The 19917-nt window shown below is 49.9% G+C and overlaps 1 protein-coding gene across 15 annotated transcripts in view; it reads left to right on the forward strand.

Moving 5' to 3' along the window:
- EHMT1 (euchromatic histone lysine methyltransferase 1) overlaps window positions 1–19917 on the forward strand; it is a 95580-nt gene that overhangs the window by 27330 nt on the left and 48333 nt on the right. For 3 of the 15 annotated variants that reach the window (XM_042830998.1, XM_042831003.1, XM_042830991.1), the window contains exons 1-2: window positions 8971–9078; window positions 13827–13914. In XM_042830998.1, the coding sequence (XP_042686932.1) occupies window positions 13869–13914 (46 nt within the window). In that variant the 5' untranslated portion in view covers window positions 8971–9078; window positions 13827–13868. Of the gene's footprint in view, window positions 1–5043; window positions 5121–8625; window positions 8830–8855; window positions 9079–11477; window positions 11578–13826; window positions 13915–14965; window positions 15062–15081; window positions 15321–19917 lie in introns of those variants that run through there. The other 12 variants (XM_042830992.1, XM_042830994.1, XM_042831007.1 and 9 more) reach the window with 8 other exon arrangements.

Genomic DNA, 19917 nt, shown 5'->3' on the forward strand with positions numbered 1-19917 from the left:
AACATTCTGCGGTTGCAGCCTTCAGTCTGCGTGCAGCAAGGCTGGCTGGCTCCTCAGGGCAACCCTGCTGCTTTTCATCACGCAGATCAGCACATGGAGGAGAGCGGCGCACACGTTTTTATTTTATGGCTCTGTCCCAGGTGACGGCCTCACACGCTCAGGTCAGTCTGCATGATGAGTCACATTGCTGCATCTTTGTTGCCTGGCTCCACATTGCTGGCATCCCCAGTGCTTCCAGCGCCTTCTCTGGGCAAGCAGGCAGGGCAGGACCCAGCCCTGGCCAGCAGGCAGCTCAGCTCCCATGTGGGGACCAGCTCGGTACAGGCTGGTTTTGGCAGCCCCAGCAGAAAGCCAGCTTGAGTCCGTGCATCCTGGTGATGCAAACTGCATTCTCTGTTAATGGATGCTGGCTTGTCTGTGGTTGGGAGAATGCACAAAGAGAAGCGTTTATGTAAAATAAATGGCATTGTAATTGTGCGTGGAAAGTAAAAGGTTTTGATTTATTTTGGCTCAGATGGGAGCTGCGTTCACAGCTTTTCCAATTTGATCTCAGTGGCTTTTTCTCCTTGCGTGACTCTGGCACTGGAATGATCTCGGTCCCGTGTTTTCTTGTATGGTCTGGCTCCCTTGATGAGGAAATTTGATTAAACAGTTTGGGATGCTGAAAACCACTGGTGTAATGATTTCTTATTGTGCTTGTTGTGAAAGGTGTAAGGTAGCCTTAAAGACCCACTGCCACCTTATGGCAGTTGCTGAAAAGCAGCCTCATCTGAGCCAATTCTGTACCCACATCGTGCTTGCTTTATTTCTCTGCTCTTCTTAACTAGTGATATTTGCATGAAGGCAAGAGCTTTGTTTTTAGAGAGTTCATCTGCTCCTTCTGTTCCTTGCAGCAATGTATAATGTCAGTGGAATCGCTTATAGAGCCATCAACCGTGGTGCTGCAACGCAGGAGTTCATGATTTGGGGAGGGAGATAAAAGCACCATGAAGAGCTCATTCTCTCCCAGTGAAGAGCGCGCTTATTTTCACGTGAATGCCCTAATGCTTAAAAAAAAAAAGAGGTGTGAGGTCAAAGAACAGGGAGGCTCGGAGCACGTGAGGCTGGTGGGCAGAGCCCTGGTGTTCCAGCAACGCAGTGCAGCAGAAGCGAGGTTGAATGTGAGCGGCCATTTTCCTGCTGCTCTGCTGGCAGAGGACTGCTAATAAGCAGCGTGGCTTTGTGCTGCTCCCATCCCACCTCCCAGCCCCCAAACAACCCCATAAAACGTTTGTTGAGCAAACTGGGAGTGTGGCTGAGGCAGAAAGCTTGCTTGCTGTTGCTGAGATGGGCTGTGCAAGCAATGTTTGCACCCTTCCTGAGCAAGGCTGCATTTGTTACAGAAGAAGCTCTTGATGTGCAATAGCTGAATGAAGGGGAGAAATGGTGTTTTCAGCTTTCCAAAATAGAAGGAGCCACGGTTACTATAAGTTAAAGCTGAAGGAGTTTCTAATTGGGAACTGTTAAGACTACAGTATGTTCTGAATTATAGCTGTCTGGCCAATCTGCTTCTAAATAAAGTTCTAGGATTGCCCCCAAAAATGAAATAACTCAGCACATGTTCTTATCACAGCACCATCTTCCACAGAGCTTACCTCTCTACATCTGTTGCAACAGCATCTTTTTTTTTCCTTCTTTCTTTTTCCCTTTTTACATTTTTTTTTTTAATCCCCTTTTTGGTGTACGCGAGCTACTCAGCACAGCGTCCCGGGGAACGTTTCATGTTGCCTGTTAACGAAAGGCAGTTTGCTGAAACTGTAAGCAGGAGGAGGGGAGATGGCTTGAAAAGATTTGGGTGAAAATAAATAAATAATATTCAGGCTTTGAAAGGCGGAGAAAGCTGTGATTCCAGAAGTGTGCATTAATGAGCGAATGCTCCTTCAGAGCTGTTAGCTGAAGCTGGATGGGGACGATTCAGCTCCTTCAGAGGATGCTGAGGACAATCAGTGCGTCCTGGGAATGGGCACTCTGCTTAGGAAGTGGTGTAAATAGTCACAGAGGGGGGAAGGAGGCGTTGTAAGAGCTTGCTGCTGAGCAGAGCACTGCTTAGCACTGCAAAAGAACTCGGGATTCCAGCAGCAGTGCTCTCTGTGTATCCAGAGCCCTTTACTGGGGGCGGTTTGTTCCGTTGTGTTCGTGGGACAACTTCTGAGGAGGCCCCAAAGGAGCTTCAGCTGTGAGCAGGTGGAAGGTCTGAGCTGAAAGAGGAACCTGATGAAAACGAGGAGAACCCCCTGCGTTTTGCAGGGCTAAATACTGTTCTTCCTATAGAAAGCAACATCTCCCCTTGCCTCCCGCTTGTGTTTCCGCTGCAAGGGAGCTGTGAAAATGCCATGTGTAATGGCGTAATTAAGCAAAAGCCCTCAGGAACCTACTGTCCTTTGTGCTGTGCTGCTGCCTTCGTCTTGGAAACGTGAGGTTTCTGAAAGGGGTTTTCAAGCTTTGAGTGGGGGAACCGAGGCCAGGGAGGCTCAGTGTCAGCAAAGCGGGTGTCTGTGTGGGCCCTGTGTCTTTGGAAGTGGGGAATGCTAAGCCGTCCAGCAGGCTTTGGTGAAGAAACTGGTGGGGAGTCCTTGGGGTGGATAAAGGGGAACGCTTCGTGGAGTTTGGGCTGCTGTTATCTCACATGCTGAGCAAACCCCCTTCCCAAGCCATTTCAGAGACATGTTTCGTTTTGCAGGAGAGGGGAAGGCGGGCCGGTGGGCTTCTGCAGACAGCGAGTTTCTGAATGGTTAAACTGTGCATCCTTCCAGCGTGCCAGCCTGCGTCACGGGTGGGGGGGAAGGCTTCCTGTCTTGTGGGAACTGCTTGGGAGAGGACTTAGATCTTCAGGAAATGGGGAGACGGGGCTGTGACCCCGGGGAGATGCTGGCATGGTGCGGATCCAAGGATTGATTGTTGGACTGCCCGCACCAGCCCGATCGGCGTGGTTCTATAACACATCTTTGGTACGTTGAGGGCTGAACATGAGATGTGCAGAGTGTCCCCGGGTGCTTCTGCTCTCGGTGTATTTTTAACCTCAGCAGTAAAAACATCTGTAGTATTGGGGTGTGGTGGGGAGCGCAGGAAGACTGAGTGCTGCAGGATGGGTCCCCGTCCTTTTCTCTCTGAAAAGGGATGTTGGCTGTGGTCCCTCATTGGCTTTGCGTTTAGAAATATCTTTGTTTCTATTTCTGTGTTTTTAATGAAAGCTTGGTAATTTCATGCTGCAAGGAAAAGCAGCACTCCTACAGAGCCATCTTTGGTTTGAAGCACAGTAATCTTTTGATGCTGTGGATAACACAACTCAAGTTTGTGTAGTCGTTCTTACTGCTTTTGTTTTGAGATTTTTGGGGTTGTCTTCAATTACTTACCTCTGTGCCTTTCAATGACTGATAGGAAGGCCAGCAAAATCTCATTTTATGTATATTAAAACTTAAAGTTTACATCAAACAAAAACCCAGTGGCTGAAAGAGAGATCCTTGCTTTCTACTGTCACCTCAAATATTCATTTCCTATGAATTTCAGTCATCTCAATTTAGCCTTGTCTGTTTTAACTGTTTAGTAGTGAAACTTCTCTAGAGTGCAGAGAGAAAAATAGTGTCACTGTAGCTGAAGCAGACCGAGAGCAGCTCTCCTGCTGCTTTAACTATCGCTGCTTTGCAAATGTGCAAGGACACAGTGGTGAAGGAGCTGCCTGGTCTCTGATGCTGACACAATAGCAGGACATGCTGGCACTGCTCAGCAGAGGAGAGGAGGGAATGGGTTGAGCAGAGCAGGCGTTGGCTTCATGCTTGTGCTGGAGGTGTGAGTTTGGATGCCTGCTTTTCATGCAAGGTGCAAAGCAAATAAAATCACTGGGCTTCTCAAAACCTCGCCGTGGATTTCTGTGGCTTTTTCTCCACCCTGTATACAGGCAGTTCCCTGCCCCCAACAGCCCACTACAACGCACTGCACTGAGCTCGTCTTCATTGTAACAGTTAGCCTTAAAAACAATCATCTTCTGTGTTCTGGTTTCATGGAAAATAGCTTTGCTTTGGCCAAGAGCAGCCAGGAGGTGCCACAGCCCATGTCTGAGTTTCCTCTTCCTCCTCGCCTCCTCTGGCTGGGTTCTCCCTCCCGCCCCACACAGGCAGCCCTGCAGCCTTGGGGCACCCCACTGCCAGCCCCACTGCCAGCCTTGTGCTTGCATCTTTTCCAGCCCTGCTCTGCCTGCAGATGTTCCTGCAAATTGCTTTGGTTTCTCCGGGAGCATGAGCAGATGCAAATGTTGCCAAGAGTTTGTGCTTAATTGTTAAGGAGAACAGAGGCAAACTACTTTTATTTTGAAGCTAAAATGTTCTTTTATCTTGCTGGCTAGGCCAGATGTATCATACAGTTCAACATAGGCTGAGCTCAGAGCTACTGTACCTCGCAGTGCACTCGCTATCACTTCGTTATGCTTTCCCCCCTCTTTTTAATGACTGTGGCTGTGATATGTTTTTAAGGTTGGTTGTACCAGGTCATGTTGTATTATAAATCCTTGCAGTGGAAGCCAGCACCCCTTCAGCTCAGCAGGTCACATCTTGAATCCTCTTGCAGTTGGACACTGCACACTTAACCGGTTAAACCCGTGTGCCTTCATCCCCCTCTTCACGGGTCAGACCCTTGATTAAGCAGTACAAAAGCAGCACAGGGATGTCCCCACGCCACACTGTGTCCCTCCCCATCTCTGCTCCCCTTGCCTTTTTTTTCTGTGGACAAGGGCTACTCTTGAAGGCCACCGAAACAGAACTCATTCTGGGTTTAAAAGGCTTTTTTTTTTGCAGGCAAGCGATCAGTTTGAGGCCTGGCACCCTGTCAGAAAGTTGACAGATGATCTGCATTACCGGGGCGTCCCCGGGATGCCCGGGCTGATCGCCGCTCCAATGGACGCTGGAGCCTGCAGGTTCTCTGTGAAATGGCTGCAGCTTGGAGGGAGCAGTGAAATGGTCTCCTCTGGGCATGCTCACTCTGTAGAGGGAGCTTTTATCACATGAGCAGAAACTGAATCACTGCTCATGAGGATCTGGAATATGCAACTCTTTGAGTCTTCCCCAGGAGAAGACCACAGATGTCTGCAGGTACAGTAGCTCGCAGTGTCCATCTCCCATACCTCATAAATAGCAGCGTCCCTTCGGTTGGGGCTGCAGGCAGCCTGGCGCCAGGTGGGAAAGGAGAAGCCTCGGAGAGGAGGAAGACAGTTCAGATAATCATGGCTGGATTCTTTTTTATGTCAGTTCTCTCTTTTCTTCTGCCCTGTGCGAGGGAGGGAGCGCAGCAGGACGGCAGCCATGTGGGGCAGGGCGCTGGGGCGGTTGGGGAGCAGCCTGGAGCTGCCTTGTCAGCATTTGACTGCTCTTTTGTGTTGTTATGATTGTGACTTTGTGCTGTTCCATGGCCTTGCACGTACATCTGGCATTACCTGGCTCAGGGGAAGCTTGGGCTCTGGATCTTTTGTTTGCCTTCTGTGGTGGGGAGGCTTGTTTGGAGGGATGGCGTTTAATTTTATTTTAGGGTTGGGTTTAAAAAAAATATATATATATATATATATTAAAAAAAAAAACAACAAACCATGAAATCTTTGGGAAATTTGGGTCTACCAGGAGCTCTCCTTGCTATAAGAGGAGCAGGGGCTGGGGGCACAGCTCTGCCCTGGGGAAGGACTGCAGAGGCCCCTGGCCAGGGAGGCCCTGTGTTGGCTGCGGCCTATGGCTCCCTGCTGAGCCACGCTATTCTACCAACAACAACACAACAGTAATTTCAGGGGATGTTTTTCACCCTCTTTTTCATTTAATTTTATTATTACTATTTTTTTCCCGGTAGTAGTTTGCAATCCATGCAGCTGATTAAAACGAAACATCCGTGGTTGGTGTGGTGGCAGGAGGCACGGGCCTGCAGTTTATTTAGCTGAAATCCAGCCCCCTGGCCCCGCTGTGCTCGTGGGTTTTCGATGTTGGTTTTTTGTTTTTTCGCTGTTTGTGTTCAATGCAGGTACTGTACGGGTGCTCAGCAGGCCTGTGGTTGGGCTTTGGGCCACGCTGGGCATAAGGCAGCAGTGGGCAGTCAGTGGGGCTTCGGCTCCGCACCTCCCTGCCTGCTCACAAGGACTTCTCCTCCAGTAAACATGCACCGAAGGAAAAGACAACGAGAGGAAGTAATGAGGAGAAGGTTCTTTCTGGAAGCAATGAGTGAAGGCCTGGCTGGCTCCTGCCCACAGAGCCGCAGTGCTGGCGGAACCAGGCTGTCATGGAGCAGAGCCGGTGCCTGGGGAGCACAGTGACTGAGCGCCCATAGCACCTGGTGCTGCGTGGCCTTCAGAGAGCTTGGAGGGAAGACAGAATCCTCAGACCTGGACTTCCATGGAAGTTAACAGCCCTAAATATGGACATCTGGGTGCTGGGTTTTTTTTCTTCTTTTTTTTTTCCCCTATTTTAAACTGACTTCGAAGTGAAGTCCAGCATGAGCAGCCTCCCCCGCCTTTCAAGACAATCACCATTCCTCCTTAGCCCGCCTGTGGTGATCATGTATGAAGGAACCCATGCCAGTCTCCTGCCCTTTGCCTCATTTTTTCATCTCTCATTGCAAGCATGAGACATTTGGATTTCCCTGCAGGGCAACCATCCCCCCATTACCCAGCGTGGCCCCACAGGCCCTACAGCAGGATTGCATCTCTCCAGTGCGGAGCTCGGATCCCATTACGGGGTGAGCACAGGGCTGCCAGCACCACCTCCTCTGCCCAGTGCCATCTCAGGATCGCATGCTGCTCGTACAATGGCAGGGAGCTATTTTGTTCAGGTAAACAAGGACATTTAAGGAGCTTCGCTGTCGTGACCAGCTGGTTTGTGGATGGCTGGGGGAGGGATGACTCGATTCCTGGGGCTGCTCTTTGTTGTCCTTTTGTCTTTCTCCCCTTAAATTTTTCCTTCTCCTTGTGTTGCTCCTGGAGCTGCCAAAGGTTGAGGAAGCACCACAGTGACCACCCTGCAGTGGAAGAAATGTCTTGCTTTTGGTTCAGCCCAAAGACTTGGGGCTCTGGCAGTGTGTGCTCCCTGCTCTCGAGGCTCAGAGGACCATATGTTCCTGCAGTGAACTGCAAAGCCCGTGATTTGGAAGCAAATCTTGAATTTATAACCCTTAACCGCCACTTTCAGCCGATTCTTTTCAACTACTGTAAATTAAGTGAGTTTTGAAATCAAACCCTCTTCACAGACGAGACCCCAGCAGCCAGTAATGTGATCTCCCCTGACGTTCGGACTCGGCCCTTTGCAGATCTGTCTGTCCCTCCTCCCCTCCGGTGCCTGTTTGAACTCCTTGGTCTGTTCTGCAGCATAGGAAATGTCTGGCTCTGTTGCCTGGTGGTGTTGGTCCTAGAGGGGGGCAGCGATGGAGGACAGGCACTGCCCAGCAGGGTGCGGGGTTATTGGTAAAGCAGCTGGAGAGAAGCTCGTTCACTATCTGAGCTAATTGGAATGTGTTTTTAAAAATAAAAGGGAAAAAAAAAAAAGAAAAGAAAACCAACACAAAAACATCACTGGGGGAAAAAAATATAGAGCAAGCTCTTAAAAAATATTCTGGGATCCAAAATACCAACTTTTGGTATTTCCCCTGATCCCAGGTAACTGCAATTCCCCGAGGAGGGGGAAGCGTGGTGGAAAAAGGGAGAGGTGGTGAGGGTTAAGAAGATCTGACGTGTGAGCGTCTTCCCTGCAACGCTGCCATACTGTGTCGGAGCAGCACAGTGCCTCTTGTAAAAGAAGCTTTGCAACAAATTGTCCTTGTTCCAAGGATGAGGAAACCTCCAGGTCTTCTGGCATTTTCTGTCCAGCATAACTTGGAGCTGCTTTCACCTGGAAAGCATGATAAACACAGACGGGGAGAGGACTGGAACAGAGAGAGACTGGGAGCAACCTTGCAGTGCTTTTAATGGAGCTCTTGGTGTTAAATGAAGAACTTTTCCCCTCCTCCTCTCCTCATTTTCCTGTGTGCCTGCAAAAATACTCTGGTTTGCATTTAAAGGAGAAAACTGTATGTGCTGGTACTAAGCCAACTTGTTTATTCAAGGGAAATACCATATTTCCAAGGCTTTCTTTCTCAGAGGAAGGCTTGACAGAGGATGGCAGACCGGGCTGAACATTGTATTTTTAGGTGACATCGAAGCACAGTTGTGATTTGAAGAAGCTGAAATCATGGCTGGCATTCTGCACTGAGCTCGACGAGACCTGTGCTCTCCTCACCCCAGAGAGGGGTTAACTGCTTCCTCCTAGACCGTGTGCTCCGAGCAGGTGGATTTTGACCTAAAACAAGGGGAGAAACAGCAACAACAAAAACAACAGTAAACTGCAACTTTCCACACTTTGCAATTTCCCTTCTCCAAATTGGATTTTTATTGCAAGGCAGGAGCTCGCCCCTGGCCCGGCGGTGGTGAGGAGCAGGGCTGTGAGCAGCCGTGGTTGCAAGCACCAGCTCCTCTCCTACTGTCAAAAAATGGCAGGTCAGTGTGCGTCTGTAAACAATGCAGTTATGAAATGGCAGCGCCAGGCCGAGCTGAGCATGCTCGGGAGCTGCCTGTAGGGGGAGGTGAGCCGAGAAAGATGATCTAATTCAGTGCAATTCTTGGGATTGAAGGAAAAGACCAGGCTCCACTCTTAATGACAGAGCAGAAAAAAAGCCCCACGAAGGACGAAGCCCGTAGGCCATGGAGGCAAGGTGGTGAGGAGCTGCCACCTCTAGGACTTCGGGTGCTGGGCAGCGCTGCGTGCCTTTCTCACCCTCCAGGAGAGTAAAGTCTTGGTGAGGTTTTGCTGTAGCTATTAGAGGGACAGGCCCGAGGGTGCAACTTTTGTCTTGTTTTTTGCCTTGTTTTCCTCTCCCTGTCTGCTTTCCCGGCTTGCAGGCGTCGCTGTGGTTGCAGGTGGCACAGAAGAGGAGGTGTGCGCGGGGCAAGGTCCTCCATGGCCCAAGGAACACCCAGGCTGGGGCCACCTCCCTGGGCCCAGGCCTGAGAAGGCGTCCCTTCTGGTGTTGCTGGGCTGGGTAGAGGTGAGGGAGCTGCTCCGTTGGCTGCGGTGGTTTGGGGGAGGGAGGAAGAGGACGGCTGAGGCCAAAGAGGTGCTTGGGTGTTGTCGATGGGGACGAGGCTGCAAACTGTTCTCTCCAGGCTCTTCTTGGTGCTGTGGTTTCATCCTTGCTGAGCCTTCCTGGGGACCTAGTGTTTCTGAAGTGTCTGGTTTGCTTTTGCTAGAGAAGATTAAGATCCTTCATCTCTGTTTTTAGGTTCTCTGCCCTTCCCCCCTCCCCCCCCCTTGTGATAGGAGAAGGTGGGCAGCAGCTGTACTTCTTGCTAACCTTAGCCAGTGGAAGGAGATGCCTTTGTCTGCTTTGGATTTCCATTTGTCTTCACATACAAGTTGTAGTGGTTTTCACTCTACTGGGTCACAGTTAGATGGATGCAATGCTTCCCAGCGTGGAAGCAGCAAGACAGCATAGCTGCATCTGCACCAAGGCTGCCCTGTTCACTGGGTTCACCCCTACAGGAGCCTAGGCTCCACAAACCCCCCTTGCCTGGAGCCTGGGCACCATTATGGACTGCCCTGTGCTATGAGAACCCACTTTTAAGTCTTGTTGTGTTTCATGTGTGTGTCTCCTTGTTCCCAGCTGTTGCATGCAAGGACTTGTGCCTCGTTTCTACCCTTCCCCCATTTTTTGGGAGTTGATCTGTGTGGCTGGAATTGGAGGGAGTCATGGAGGCAGAGAAGAAAATGTTTCTGTTCTTCTAGGATAGGAGGAATTCAGGAGACAAAAGAATTGCAGGTCTAGTTTGATTTGGGGACAGACTTCAGGCTGAGAGGAGTGCTTGTTGTGAGCTGCAGATAAAATTCCATGTCCACATGATTGCACGAGGCTTATAAGGAAGTGGCCTTAACCTAGAAAAGGAGCTTTGAGACTGGTGGCTGCTTTGTAGGCCAGGTACACGGGTGTTACATTTCCTTTCTTCTCCAAATCAAATGCTTCTCGTGGCAGGCCCAGGGCCAGTGTCCCCGTGACTGGTGATCCCAGACCTGCCCATGCTCAGCAGGACCAGAGCAGAGCCGAAATCTGAAATCAGCGCTCTTCTCCTGCTGATAAAACAAACACCGTCTCTCTACAGGCGTTTTCTTAATCATTGCTTCCTATGTAATTAGCTACAAAACGTTTGCCTTCTTTTAAGGCAAAGGTTATGAGCAGGTTGGGTTTGTTGGGTTTTATTAGCAGGAAAAAATGAGAGTAAATGGAAATCCGCTGCTGCTGGAGTTGCATCACTTGTCGAGTGCTTTGCCTCCCTTTCTTGCTGCAGCACACACTGCTGCCTCGCATGGGGTGAGACCCAGCTGTGGGGCTGTGCTGATGGTGTCAACTCTGGGGGCCCAGTGTCCCCTGGGTGCCTCCTGTTGGGGGCTTCTGGGCCCCAGGGTCACTGCTGTCCCCTGTGCCTGGTGTGCATGTGCTGGGGAGCGTTGGTGCAGCTGCTGCTGGTAGTGCAGCAGTTCTGTGTTGGAGAGGGGTTGGTCATTCTGCTTCCAGCCCTCCTTCAGATTGACCTGCTTTAACACACGTCTCAAATCAGAGCAGCGTTGCTGCAAAGCTTGGGTTGATTTTTAAGAAAACAAGGAGGGGAAGAAAAAAAAAAAAAAAAAAGGACTCTTGTGGAGGTAGTCATCTTAGCACATCAACCTCCGCTCCTTCCTGGTCTACTGCTAGAGAGCTCTGGTTCATGATGCAACTAACTGCTCTCTTGGGCTTGGTAAGCTACAATATGTTGGAGTTGTGCTGTGCATGTATTGTCTTTGCCTGTAAAACCTGCTTGGACTTTTGCAAAGGGCTGATGAAAATGCCAAGGAGGAGGCTGAGGAAGCTCTCTGCGCTTCCCAGCTTTGCTCTTTTTGTTGTTGTTTTTTGTTTTAAAGGCACCATGCAGTTTCTGGTTGCCTGCTTGGAAATGCTGCAGAGCGTTTCCTCGGCTCTGCCCTGTCTTCCGTCCTCTCCAAAGACGTGGTGGAGGAAGGGAAGCCTTATTTCTTGTTAATCAGAGGCGCAGAGGAAAGACTAAAGCCAGCCCTTGCTTGGATCTTCTTGGCTTCTAAAGCCCTTTCAGACACCTCTCTTAAGACGCAGCCATTTTTCTTTCCCTCGAAATCTAAAAATAAAAGGAGCTGGTGGGGGGAATCAACGCCCCGTCGCTCGTGGCACGCAGCCTCGGTGGAGGCTCTCCAGTGGCTGGAGGTTAATAATCCATCTGGGGTCGGGGAATGGAGGCGGCCGTCTGCGGGGAAGGGGGAAAAAAAATAAAAGAGGAGAGCGTGAGACTTTTATTGTGAAGCAGCCTGAGCTTGGCAGTTGGCTTTTGTTGGGACTGCTGCAAGAGCCGACACTTCTGGCGGGGAGGGTGGGTATAGGATTTCCCTGCCAATCAGGAGCCGACGGATTGGGCCATGGGGTGTGAGCGAAGGGGAAGTTTGCTCTGAATTTAAGGGGGGAAAAGCAAGGCACACAAATATGGAGGTATTGACACTCGCAGCCAAGTTGCTGCTGGCTCGGCTGGGTGGAGCCGTGGGCCGGTGGGAATGGCTGGGCTGTGGGTGGTGGGCACCCAGGGTGCTGCCTGCTGCCCGTCCTGCTGCCAACACCCTGCTGCGGTGATGGAGCGCGGGTGAGGAGTGCTGTCCTTGGGGACGAGGCTTCGAGGGCCGTGCGGTGCTTTCCTGGAGCCTCCTTTGGATCAGAAGGCTTCCAAAGTCACAGTTGTCTTTTTCATTATTGTTACTTGATTCTTTCCCTCCCAGCAGGTCTGAAGGTGCGTTAGCGTTGTGGATGGTGATGCTGGCTGTTTGTTTGCTCCGGAGCAATGCCCGGAGGCCATCGAGCTGCTGCTAGTGAGGCCGCTTGGCTGGGGCTGCAGAACCCATTGGAACCACCTCAGTGGCTTGGAGCTGGCACTGAGCTTTCCTTCTCCAGCGTGGAGCAGCGACGGTTCCTCTCTTGGTGCTGCTTTGAGAGCTCCCAGCGCTGTCTGGGATGTGGGGCAGCTCTGGGCTTCTGTTAGTTGCAGAGAAGAGGGAGTGTGTTCTTAGCTGCCGAGGGCTGGCTGACGGTGGGGCTCCTGCAGTGGCTTTTCTTTAGGCCTCGTGGTCTGAGCAGCAGCAATGTCCCCATGAAAGGGAGGGCGTGAATAATTGGTGGAGTGGGGGAGCTGCTTGGAAAATAAAGGATGGGAGGGATGGAAATGGCCTGCTGGAAATGCTGAGGCTTTCAGGAGGAGTCAGTTGAACAGCAGGAATATCACGACCTCTATTTATTGTAACAAAGCTTGGGAAAACCAGAAGGTCTGTGTGAGATGAGCAGGGGCTCACTGCACAGGCCAGGCCCAGGGCGACTCCCTGCTTACCCTTGCACCAGGATGAGCTTGTTGGGCAGGTGCAGTTATCCCCATTTTACAGCAAGTCTGGGTGGAGGAGAGGTAGGATTTACTTGTAGATGTTTTCATTGAAGATGCATGTTATGGCTTAGCAGGGAAAAGCTGCTCTGTGTTCCTGTTTGAGGCTGTGTTCCTATGGTTCCTTGATGGGAGCTGTTGGAAGGACGCGTTGCTCAGGTTGGCTGGGCCTTTGGCTCCCAGCAGTAGCACCAAGGTCTGCCTGGGTGGCTTCAAGCAGAGAATGGTTGGGGAAGGGTGAGCAGCAGCGCCTTGTTTGCCTGGTAAAGCCTTTGAAGCTGATGTTTCAGCCTTCGTATGCGTTCGTTATCTCTTGCTTGCTTTATGGGACACGAGCAGGCCTTCTGTTCCTTTTTTTAACCACTCATTGTGCTTTAAACCTTTTGATTTTCGTGGCTGTGGGCTTCATCTACTTCCTACAGCACTTGGTTTGACCTGGGCTCGTGATAATGGGGCTCCCCTGGTGCCATGCAGCTCCATGGCGGGCACCGTGCTTGTCTTTTAGTTTGGGAGCAGAGAGCTGTAGCAAAAGACCCTTCTCATCTGTGTGCTTGGTTGTGGGTTTTATAAGACTTTTCTCCTTCGTTTTGGTTGTTGTTTGTTTTTTTATCTTAATTTAAATGTAGCTGCCCCCCACAATCCGCGGTGGTGGTGTGAAGGCTGCAGACCCGATCGAGCAATGTGATGGCAGGCACGTGAAAGGCAGGGGGGAGAGCAGGTGTTCCCTTTCTGCAGGAAAGTAAAAGAGGAAGAAAAGAAAAATTACTTTCCATAAAATTAAGAGATGAGCTCACTGGCCCTAGTAAACTTGGAAGGCAGGGGCGATGAGTTGGGTGAAGCTCACTGATGGTTGTGTTTTATAAATTGCATTTAAACAGACCACAAAAAGCAGAAATACCAAAGTGTACTTCGGCCTGCTTGTGCAGATAAATGATGTGCAGCGAGAAATGGGCTCAGCCCACCTCCTCCTACCCACAACAAAGCAGTCTGAGGCCGCGAGGGTCGTTTCCTTGGGGTGCCCTCCATGCCCCTTTCAGCCTGCAGCAGCCTCGGTTGGGTTCCTCAGCTCTTTGCATTCGGAGCTGCACGCTTGCACCCAGTTGCAGTGCCTGCCTCGGCCCCAAGCGCAGGTTCCAGCCCTGGGGCCTTTATCTCTGACCTGTGCCTTGGCAGTTTCCTGCCAGCGGTATTTTGCAGAGAGAGGTTGGCCTGTGATGTAAACAGGATACATCCACGATTGTCTCTTTTTTTTTTTTTTTAATGCAATGTGTGTATGAACTTGGAGCTAAAACTCGGTATTTCTTTTTCCCCCCATCAGCAAACAGTGCTGAGTAAGGGAGAGACAAGGAAAGACGCCTGCATGAAGACTGAACTGCTGAAAGATATCACCAACAACAAGGAGGAAGGTGAGCACCTGCCTTGGTGGAGGGCCAGAGCTCAGCCTGGCTCATGGGGTTGGCTTGTGGCAAGCTGGGAGCGAGGTGAGGGCTGAGAGATGTGCTCTGTGCCCGAGGGCTCAGCTGTGCTCTCACAAAAGGAGCAGCTCCGTTCTCCTCCTGTGTTCTGCTGAGCAGGGCTTTTCCCCAGAAGATGCAAATTTGCTCTACAGTCCATCCATCTCCACCCACCTGAATTATAGATGGTTTTCACTTCTGCTTTCGTGTGGCTGTGAGACACAAAAGAGGGTCGAGTTTCTTTGAACTTCTTCTGTGTGACTGCTTTTAGTCAAACTCTGATCCACACGATGACCTGGCCTTTTTCCTCCCTATTAAAGTTAACTTTCTGTTTTCCTCTGAGTCTCACTGTTGCTCCAGCGCAGGCAGCGATCACAGCTGGCTGGGTGAGACACCTCGTGCCATTGGTGCCATTGAGGGTTGCTTCCTGGCTTCTGCCTTGTCTCTGCTTTCTTCTACTTTGCAGGCTGTAGTGCACATGTTAGTGGGATGAAATCTTTCTTCTGCGCTTGTCTGTGAGTTGCACACACACAGATCTGAGAGCTTAATAGATGTCGGTGGGATTAGGAGGGAAAAAAGAAACAACACAGCCCCTAATCTTTTTTTTTTTTTCCCCACTTTCTTTTCATGGCTTCATTATTCCTTGACTAGCTGCTTCTCATTGATCTGCCAGGATCTGGGGAATTTTTGTTCTCTTCTCCATAACAGAACATCAGAAGAGCACTGAACTGACCCCACCAAAATACTCTGTTCTTCCTAGAAACGAAATTTTGGATTTAATTTGGACCTGTGTCAGTACAGCATCGCCTTTGAGTTCTCTTCTGCCCAGTGTAATGGTTTGTTCTGTTTGGAAAGAACAAGCAAAGTATTGAGTGCTGTGTCAGATGTGACCACGGTGCTTGCATATTAACTGGCAGCACATGAGTGTTGCTACTGACATCAGTTCCACGTGGACCTCTGATCCAGGAAGACCAGAAATGGAGTCTGAGATGTGGGTGTGAGGTTGCATTCCTCTGGGAAGAGACTTGAGCTTTGATCCCTTGCCTTGCTTGGCTCAGGAGTATTACGCTAGTGTATTTAGCTCTAGGTTGGACCCAAGGTAAGTGGCAAATGTCTGCAGAGGTGAAAAGAGAGGATGAGGTCTGGAAAAGAGATACCTCCGTGCCTTGCAAGTCTTGATTCATTCTGACTAAAAGGAAATGCTGTGTCTGAAAAGGAAGCTGGGAACCCTCCCTGTGCAGGAGCAGTCCGGAGGGTTGACAAGGTGCTCGAATTTCAACCACTTCAGCTTCCTGTACTGTTCTGTTACTGGGGAAAAAGGATCCTAACGTCTGAACTGCATAGCTTCCATACTTGTGGTGAGATTCAGACTGTATTCTCTTTCTTCTCAAACGTACAATTTATGTAAAAGACAGTGGTTTGCTTGGTCATCGTGCTACATGCATTGTTCTTAGCTGACCTTCATTAACCATCTGTGGCCATCATAGCAGTTCAATGAGTCAGCGGCCCTAAATTCTGTTAATAACAATGTTCTGAGTTAGCATGGGAATTTGCATTTTTGAGCGTGGGGCGAACATGAAATCATTCCAGCAGACTCACAGGATGGCACGGAATGGTTTCTTTGAGCCTGTTTTTCCTAACCAAGGGATGGGAGGTGATGTGTGGGTATGGGGTGCACAGCCTGGTGCAGCTCCCTGCTGTGTGGGACGTGGCTCTTGGTGTTTGCTCTCTGCTGCAGAGGAAGAGGCCTGGAGTGGGAACCCACAGAAGGCTGCTGGGGCTTCTAGGTCCTGGTTTAGGCTGAGCTGCTGTGAAGCAAACTGATTGGTAGGAGTTCTTGTCTGTAACACAAACCTAGATCTGTCCTGGGTTGTGATCCCTTTGGGGAAATGCCCTTAGAAACTTGCAGAGGTTGGAACTTAAAGATCCAAAGGAAATTCAGGTAGCTTGCAACTTTGAAATGAGATTTAGTGGCCTGTCCCTCAAGCAAGGCACTGCTTCTAGTTTCATCCTGGTACCAATGGAGGGAAGTGATTGAACTGTAAGTTTAACATGCATCTGTAGGAGTGAGACCTTCAGGTGTTCCTGGTGCTTTCATTTCTGATTCTGGGATTAATTCTCAGCTCACGGTAAGCTGCTTCTTCGGCTTTGTGTCTCCTGTTATCCATGGGGAAACATTCCAGTTCAGTTTTTCATTAGGTAGTTTAGGTCCCTCTTTGCCTTTGACAAGGAAGGAAGAGGGGTGGGGAGATGGAAGTGTTGAGCAGAAGTGTTTTATTAGGCTGAGTTGTACTTAGCCTGACTCAGAAGTTGGTCAGAAGGGGTTTCTTGCAAGAATTGCCAGAAATTTCAGTTCTCCTCCTCCTGCCCATAGCTCCCAGCTGTGTGCTTCATCTGACACGACTTTCCAGTGCAAACTGCTCCTGTTGTTGCTCCTACCCTGGAGGTGGGAAGCTGCGCTCATCCATAGTGAAGAGTGAAGCTCCCCATTAGGCTCAGCCTCCCGAAGACTTTACCCAAGCTGTTTTACAGGAGGTGTGTGAGGTGTGCACAGTCACTTTGCTTTCAGATAACCTTAGAGCTGCTTCTAGAGAGTGTTAGGGTTTTAATTTCCTGGAAGGGCTTTTTCTTTTTTTTTTTTTTTTTTCTTCCTTCTGCCTCTTATTGCAGATAGAAAGCTGCTGTGGGTGAGGAACGTGCAGCCTTCCACTGAGCAGCTGCAGCCTTTGCATTCCCAGGTGTAGGGAGAGGTGCTTTAAAAGGAGAAAAAGAATGATCTCCCTGCCTTGACTTGCTCAGCACTGGGACTCCCTGCTGAGCCCGGCAGCCAGGAGGGCAGGTGGAACAAAGGATGCTCACACACTGCAGGTGGTCGCTCCCCCCTGACAGCCCACCAGGTGCTGGCTGTGTTCAGGGACTCCATCCCATGGCAAAAGGACAATTAATTTCATGTGGGGCATTAAACACCTCGCAGTCATCACTGGTATTTGTAGGCAAGAGGCTGAGTCCCATTTACCAACCTTTAAGCTCAGTGTGGGACACTAACAGCAAATGTACTTTTTTTTTGTATGTGTTTTTCCCTGTGTTGGCTGTGGCCGTGTCCTACAGGAGATGTGGGGCAGGCTCCCACTGCGGACTCAGGGCAGTAGGAGGGTGGCACTTGCATTATGGAAATACAAAACTGAGCTCACCTGGTCATCATCTGCCTACATTGATGTAAAAGGGACAAAAAATAGTAAAGCCCATCAGTAATTCATCCCAGAGAGGAACTTTGGCCCGAAACTTACAATTCTCTTCATTTCTTGGCTTCATAGTGCTCAGCTTTTTGGCTTGAATGACAGAGGTGGAGCTTTCCTTTCAGATGGAGGATGGGATCCCAATCTCCCATTCCTTACTGGTCTGAACTCTCATCTCTTCAGCACTGTTTTTATTGCTTTTCTCTGCTTCATGATTTTCTTTGATTTAAAGAAAGAAGAGATTGGAGGGACCTCAAGGCAAGGATTTCAGCAGATGCACTCCTTGCTGTTTCCAGCAGGTCAGTTGGATATTGAACAAATGTCTGTGCTATCTGTGGCAGTTTAAGGATGGTCAGCAAGCAGTTAAAGATAAAAGCCTGTGAAATGTCTGTATGTATAAACCTGAACGTTGGCAGCACTCACCTGTAGTGCAGTTCAGAATCAAGAGCTGTGCTGGGCTGAGCGTGGCACTGCTGCAGCCTCAGCCCTGCGCCCTGCACGAGGAGCACACCGATGGAAGGACCCTGAGGGACATCAGCAGCCTCCAGCAGTACTGAGGTGGCCAGGAAAACATGTCGGAGTTCCAGATCAGATAATCAGGCACTCACTTGAAGGACCTTTATTCTTGGTTGTTTTTTTTTTAGCAGTGATCGCGTTTTGGCCTGGAGCAACGCTCCTAACGCTTGCGTGTTTTTCTTATTTTGTCACATTGAACGGAGAGATCTGGGTTTAACAAAATATACTGAAGACTTTTGTTTTTTTTGGAGGATTCTCTCAGTACTACCGAGCCGTGGGCCAAACCCCTGTCTGCCTGCAGGTGGAAAGCTGGTGGGTCCCAACAGCAGTGTGCTGTTGGAGCATCTGTCGCACTGTGCTCAAGGTCAGCTCCTCCCCTCCTTTCTCAATCTTCCATTCTCTGCATCACAGTTTTAATTTAATTTTGAGTAACTGTGTTTGACATTGAGAAGGAAGCCTAAGACTGAAGCTGCTGCAGAGGGTCCTTGTGAGCACTTGGAGAGGTGGAAGGCTGCGAACTCTTTGTTGCTCACAGTGAGCCCTTAATGCAGAGCACTGGTTTAGGTACATTGCTGATTGTTCTTTGCTTGTGGAATTGCAGGGCTAGTATCCAGCTCCTAGAAGATACACGCTGAAGATTGTTTCAACTTGGTAGCAGCTTCAGATTCCTTGCTACGTGAATGAGCAGCAGGACAGGTTGGCCTGTGGCTGTGTTGCACTCATAGAATCACAGAATGGTTGGGTTGGATGGGACCCTAAAGGTAGTCAAGATCCACCCCCTGCCATGGGCTGCCCCACAGCTCAGGCTGCCCAGCACCCATCCATGGGCACAGGGACCTCCAGGGGTGGCACCCGCAGCTCTGGGCAGCAGTTCCAGGGCCTCACCATCTCTAAGTAAGGAGTTTCCTGTTGCTGCTTTACAATTAGTTGTGTGTGCTTGGATCGGGTTGCAGGCAGCATTGTGAACAATGTGACAGGCTTCTCCTGCTGTAAGTAACATAGAGGATGCATAAGACAATGCTGGAGATGCTAGGATGCTTCTGGTAATTGAGGTTAGACACCCGTAGAAATAGGCTGTATATTTTTATCTTGAAGTTTTTTTGAGTTAAAGGACAAAGAGGGAGAGAAATGAATACAGACAAAGCGTGGTTTTGGTCTGTTTAGAAGGAATGAATGTTGTAAAGTTTCAGAGAAATAATCAGTTTTGGGTTTTTATTCCCTGGTGAGCAGAAAAGCCTCCCGTTGAGCTGGGCTTTCAGGAGGAACTTGCTGACTGACCCATGGAACTCACTGTCACGAGGCCTATTGTTAGTCAAGATTTCAACAGGTTTGCAATACAGAAACTTTTTTTGGAAAGTAAAGAAAAGGTGAAATGTAAGGAATGAGCATTTCTTTAGCTGGTGCTGTTGAAGAGCTCCTGCAGGCTTTTATTGAGCATTTACCCACTGCGAGGCTCCCGCTCTCTCTGGATCGTGTTCCCATCGCTTTCTACAGGCCCCTGTTCAGCAAAAATGTAAACATACGTTGAATTACATCTGTTTCAACCTCATGGATCGTTCATCAAGTGTGATGCTTTTGGGGCCAACGCAGTCATACCTTCCCCTTAGGGCAGTGCTCTCATTTACCTTGGTTTGGTCGCCTTCCTGGCAGGCGGAGCAATTCTTGCTCCCAGTTGATTTGGTTTATCTAATATTCAGCCACAGGAGCTGTTTGCTGTGCTGGTGGACGTGCACAGCACTGCAGTCAACAAATACTGTAGGCTTCACCCTGCCAGGTGCCTGCTGCTGAGCGTTGAGAGCCTGCAGCTGCAGCCTACCCACCTTTGCTTTCCTTCTGGTGCTGAGTTTGCTGAAAGAACCCTTTAAATGGCACTTCTAAGGACACTTGGTGAAGAATGAGAGAAATAAAGGTTGAAAAAGCGCAGTGCGCAGCGCTTTGCTCCCCCTGCCCAAGGTGTCTCACCTAGTAGCAATTGTATGTTTGCCCTGTCATGAGTCCTCTCAACCCCAATCAACCCACGTGCACCTTGTCGGAGCTTTCAGCACACAGAAAGTGGTCTGGGAAGCAGCACGGGGGATGCTGGCTTTGAGTGGTGTTTGGGGAGCTCTGATGTTTCTGCCTGCATGGTGTCCCTGCCCCCCCAGCTCTGCCTGGCAGCACCCAGTGGAGGTGGGCATTGGGCTTGGAGCTTTGCAGAAGGTTT

Source organism: Centrocercus urophasianus, unplaced genomic scaffold, assembly GCF_019232065.1.
Source record: "Centrocercus urophasianus isolate 14NV4802_14NV808 unplaced genomic scaffold, USGS_Curo_1.0 seq_34, whole genome shotgun sequence".
Taxonomy (NCBI): Eukaryota; Metazoa; Chordata; class Aves; order Galliformes; family Phasianidae; genus Centrocercus; species Centrocercus urophasianus.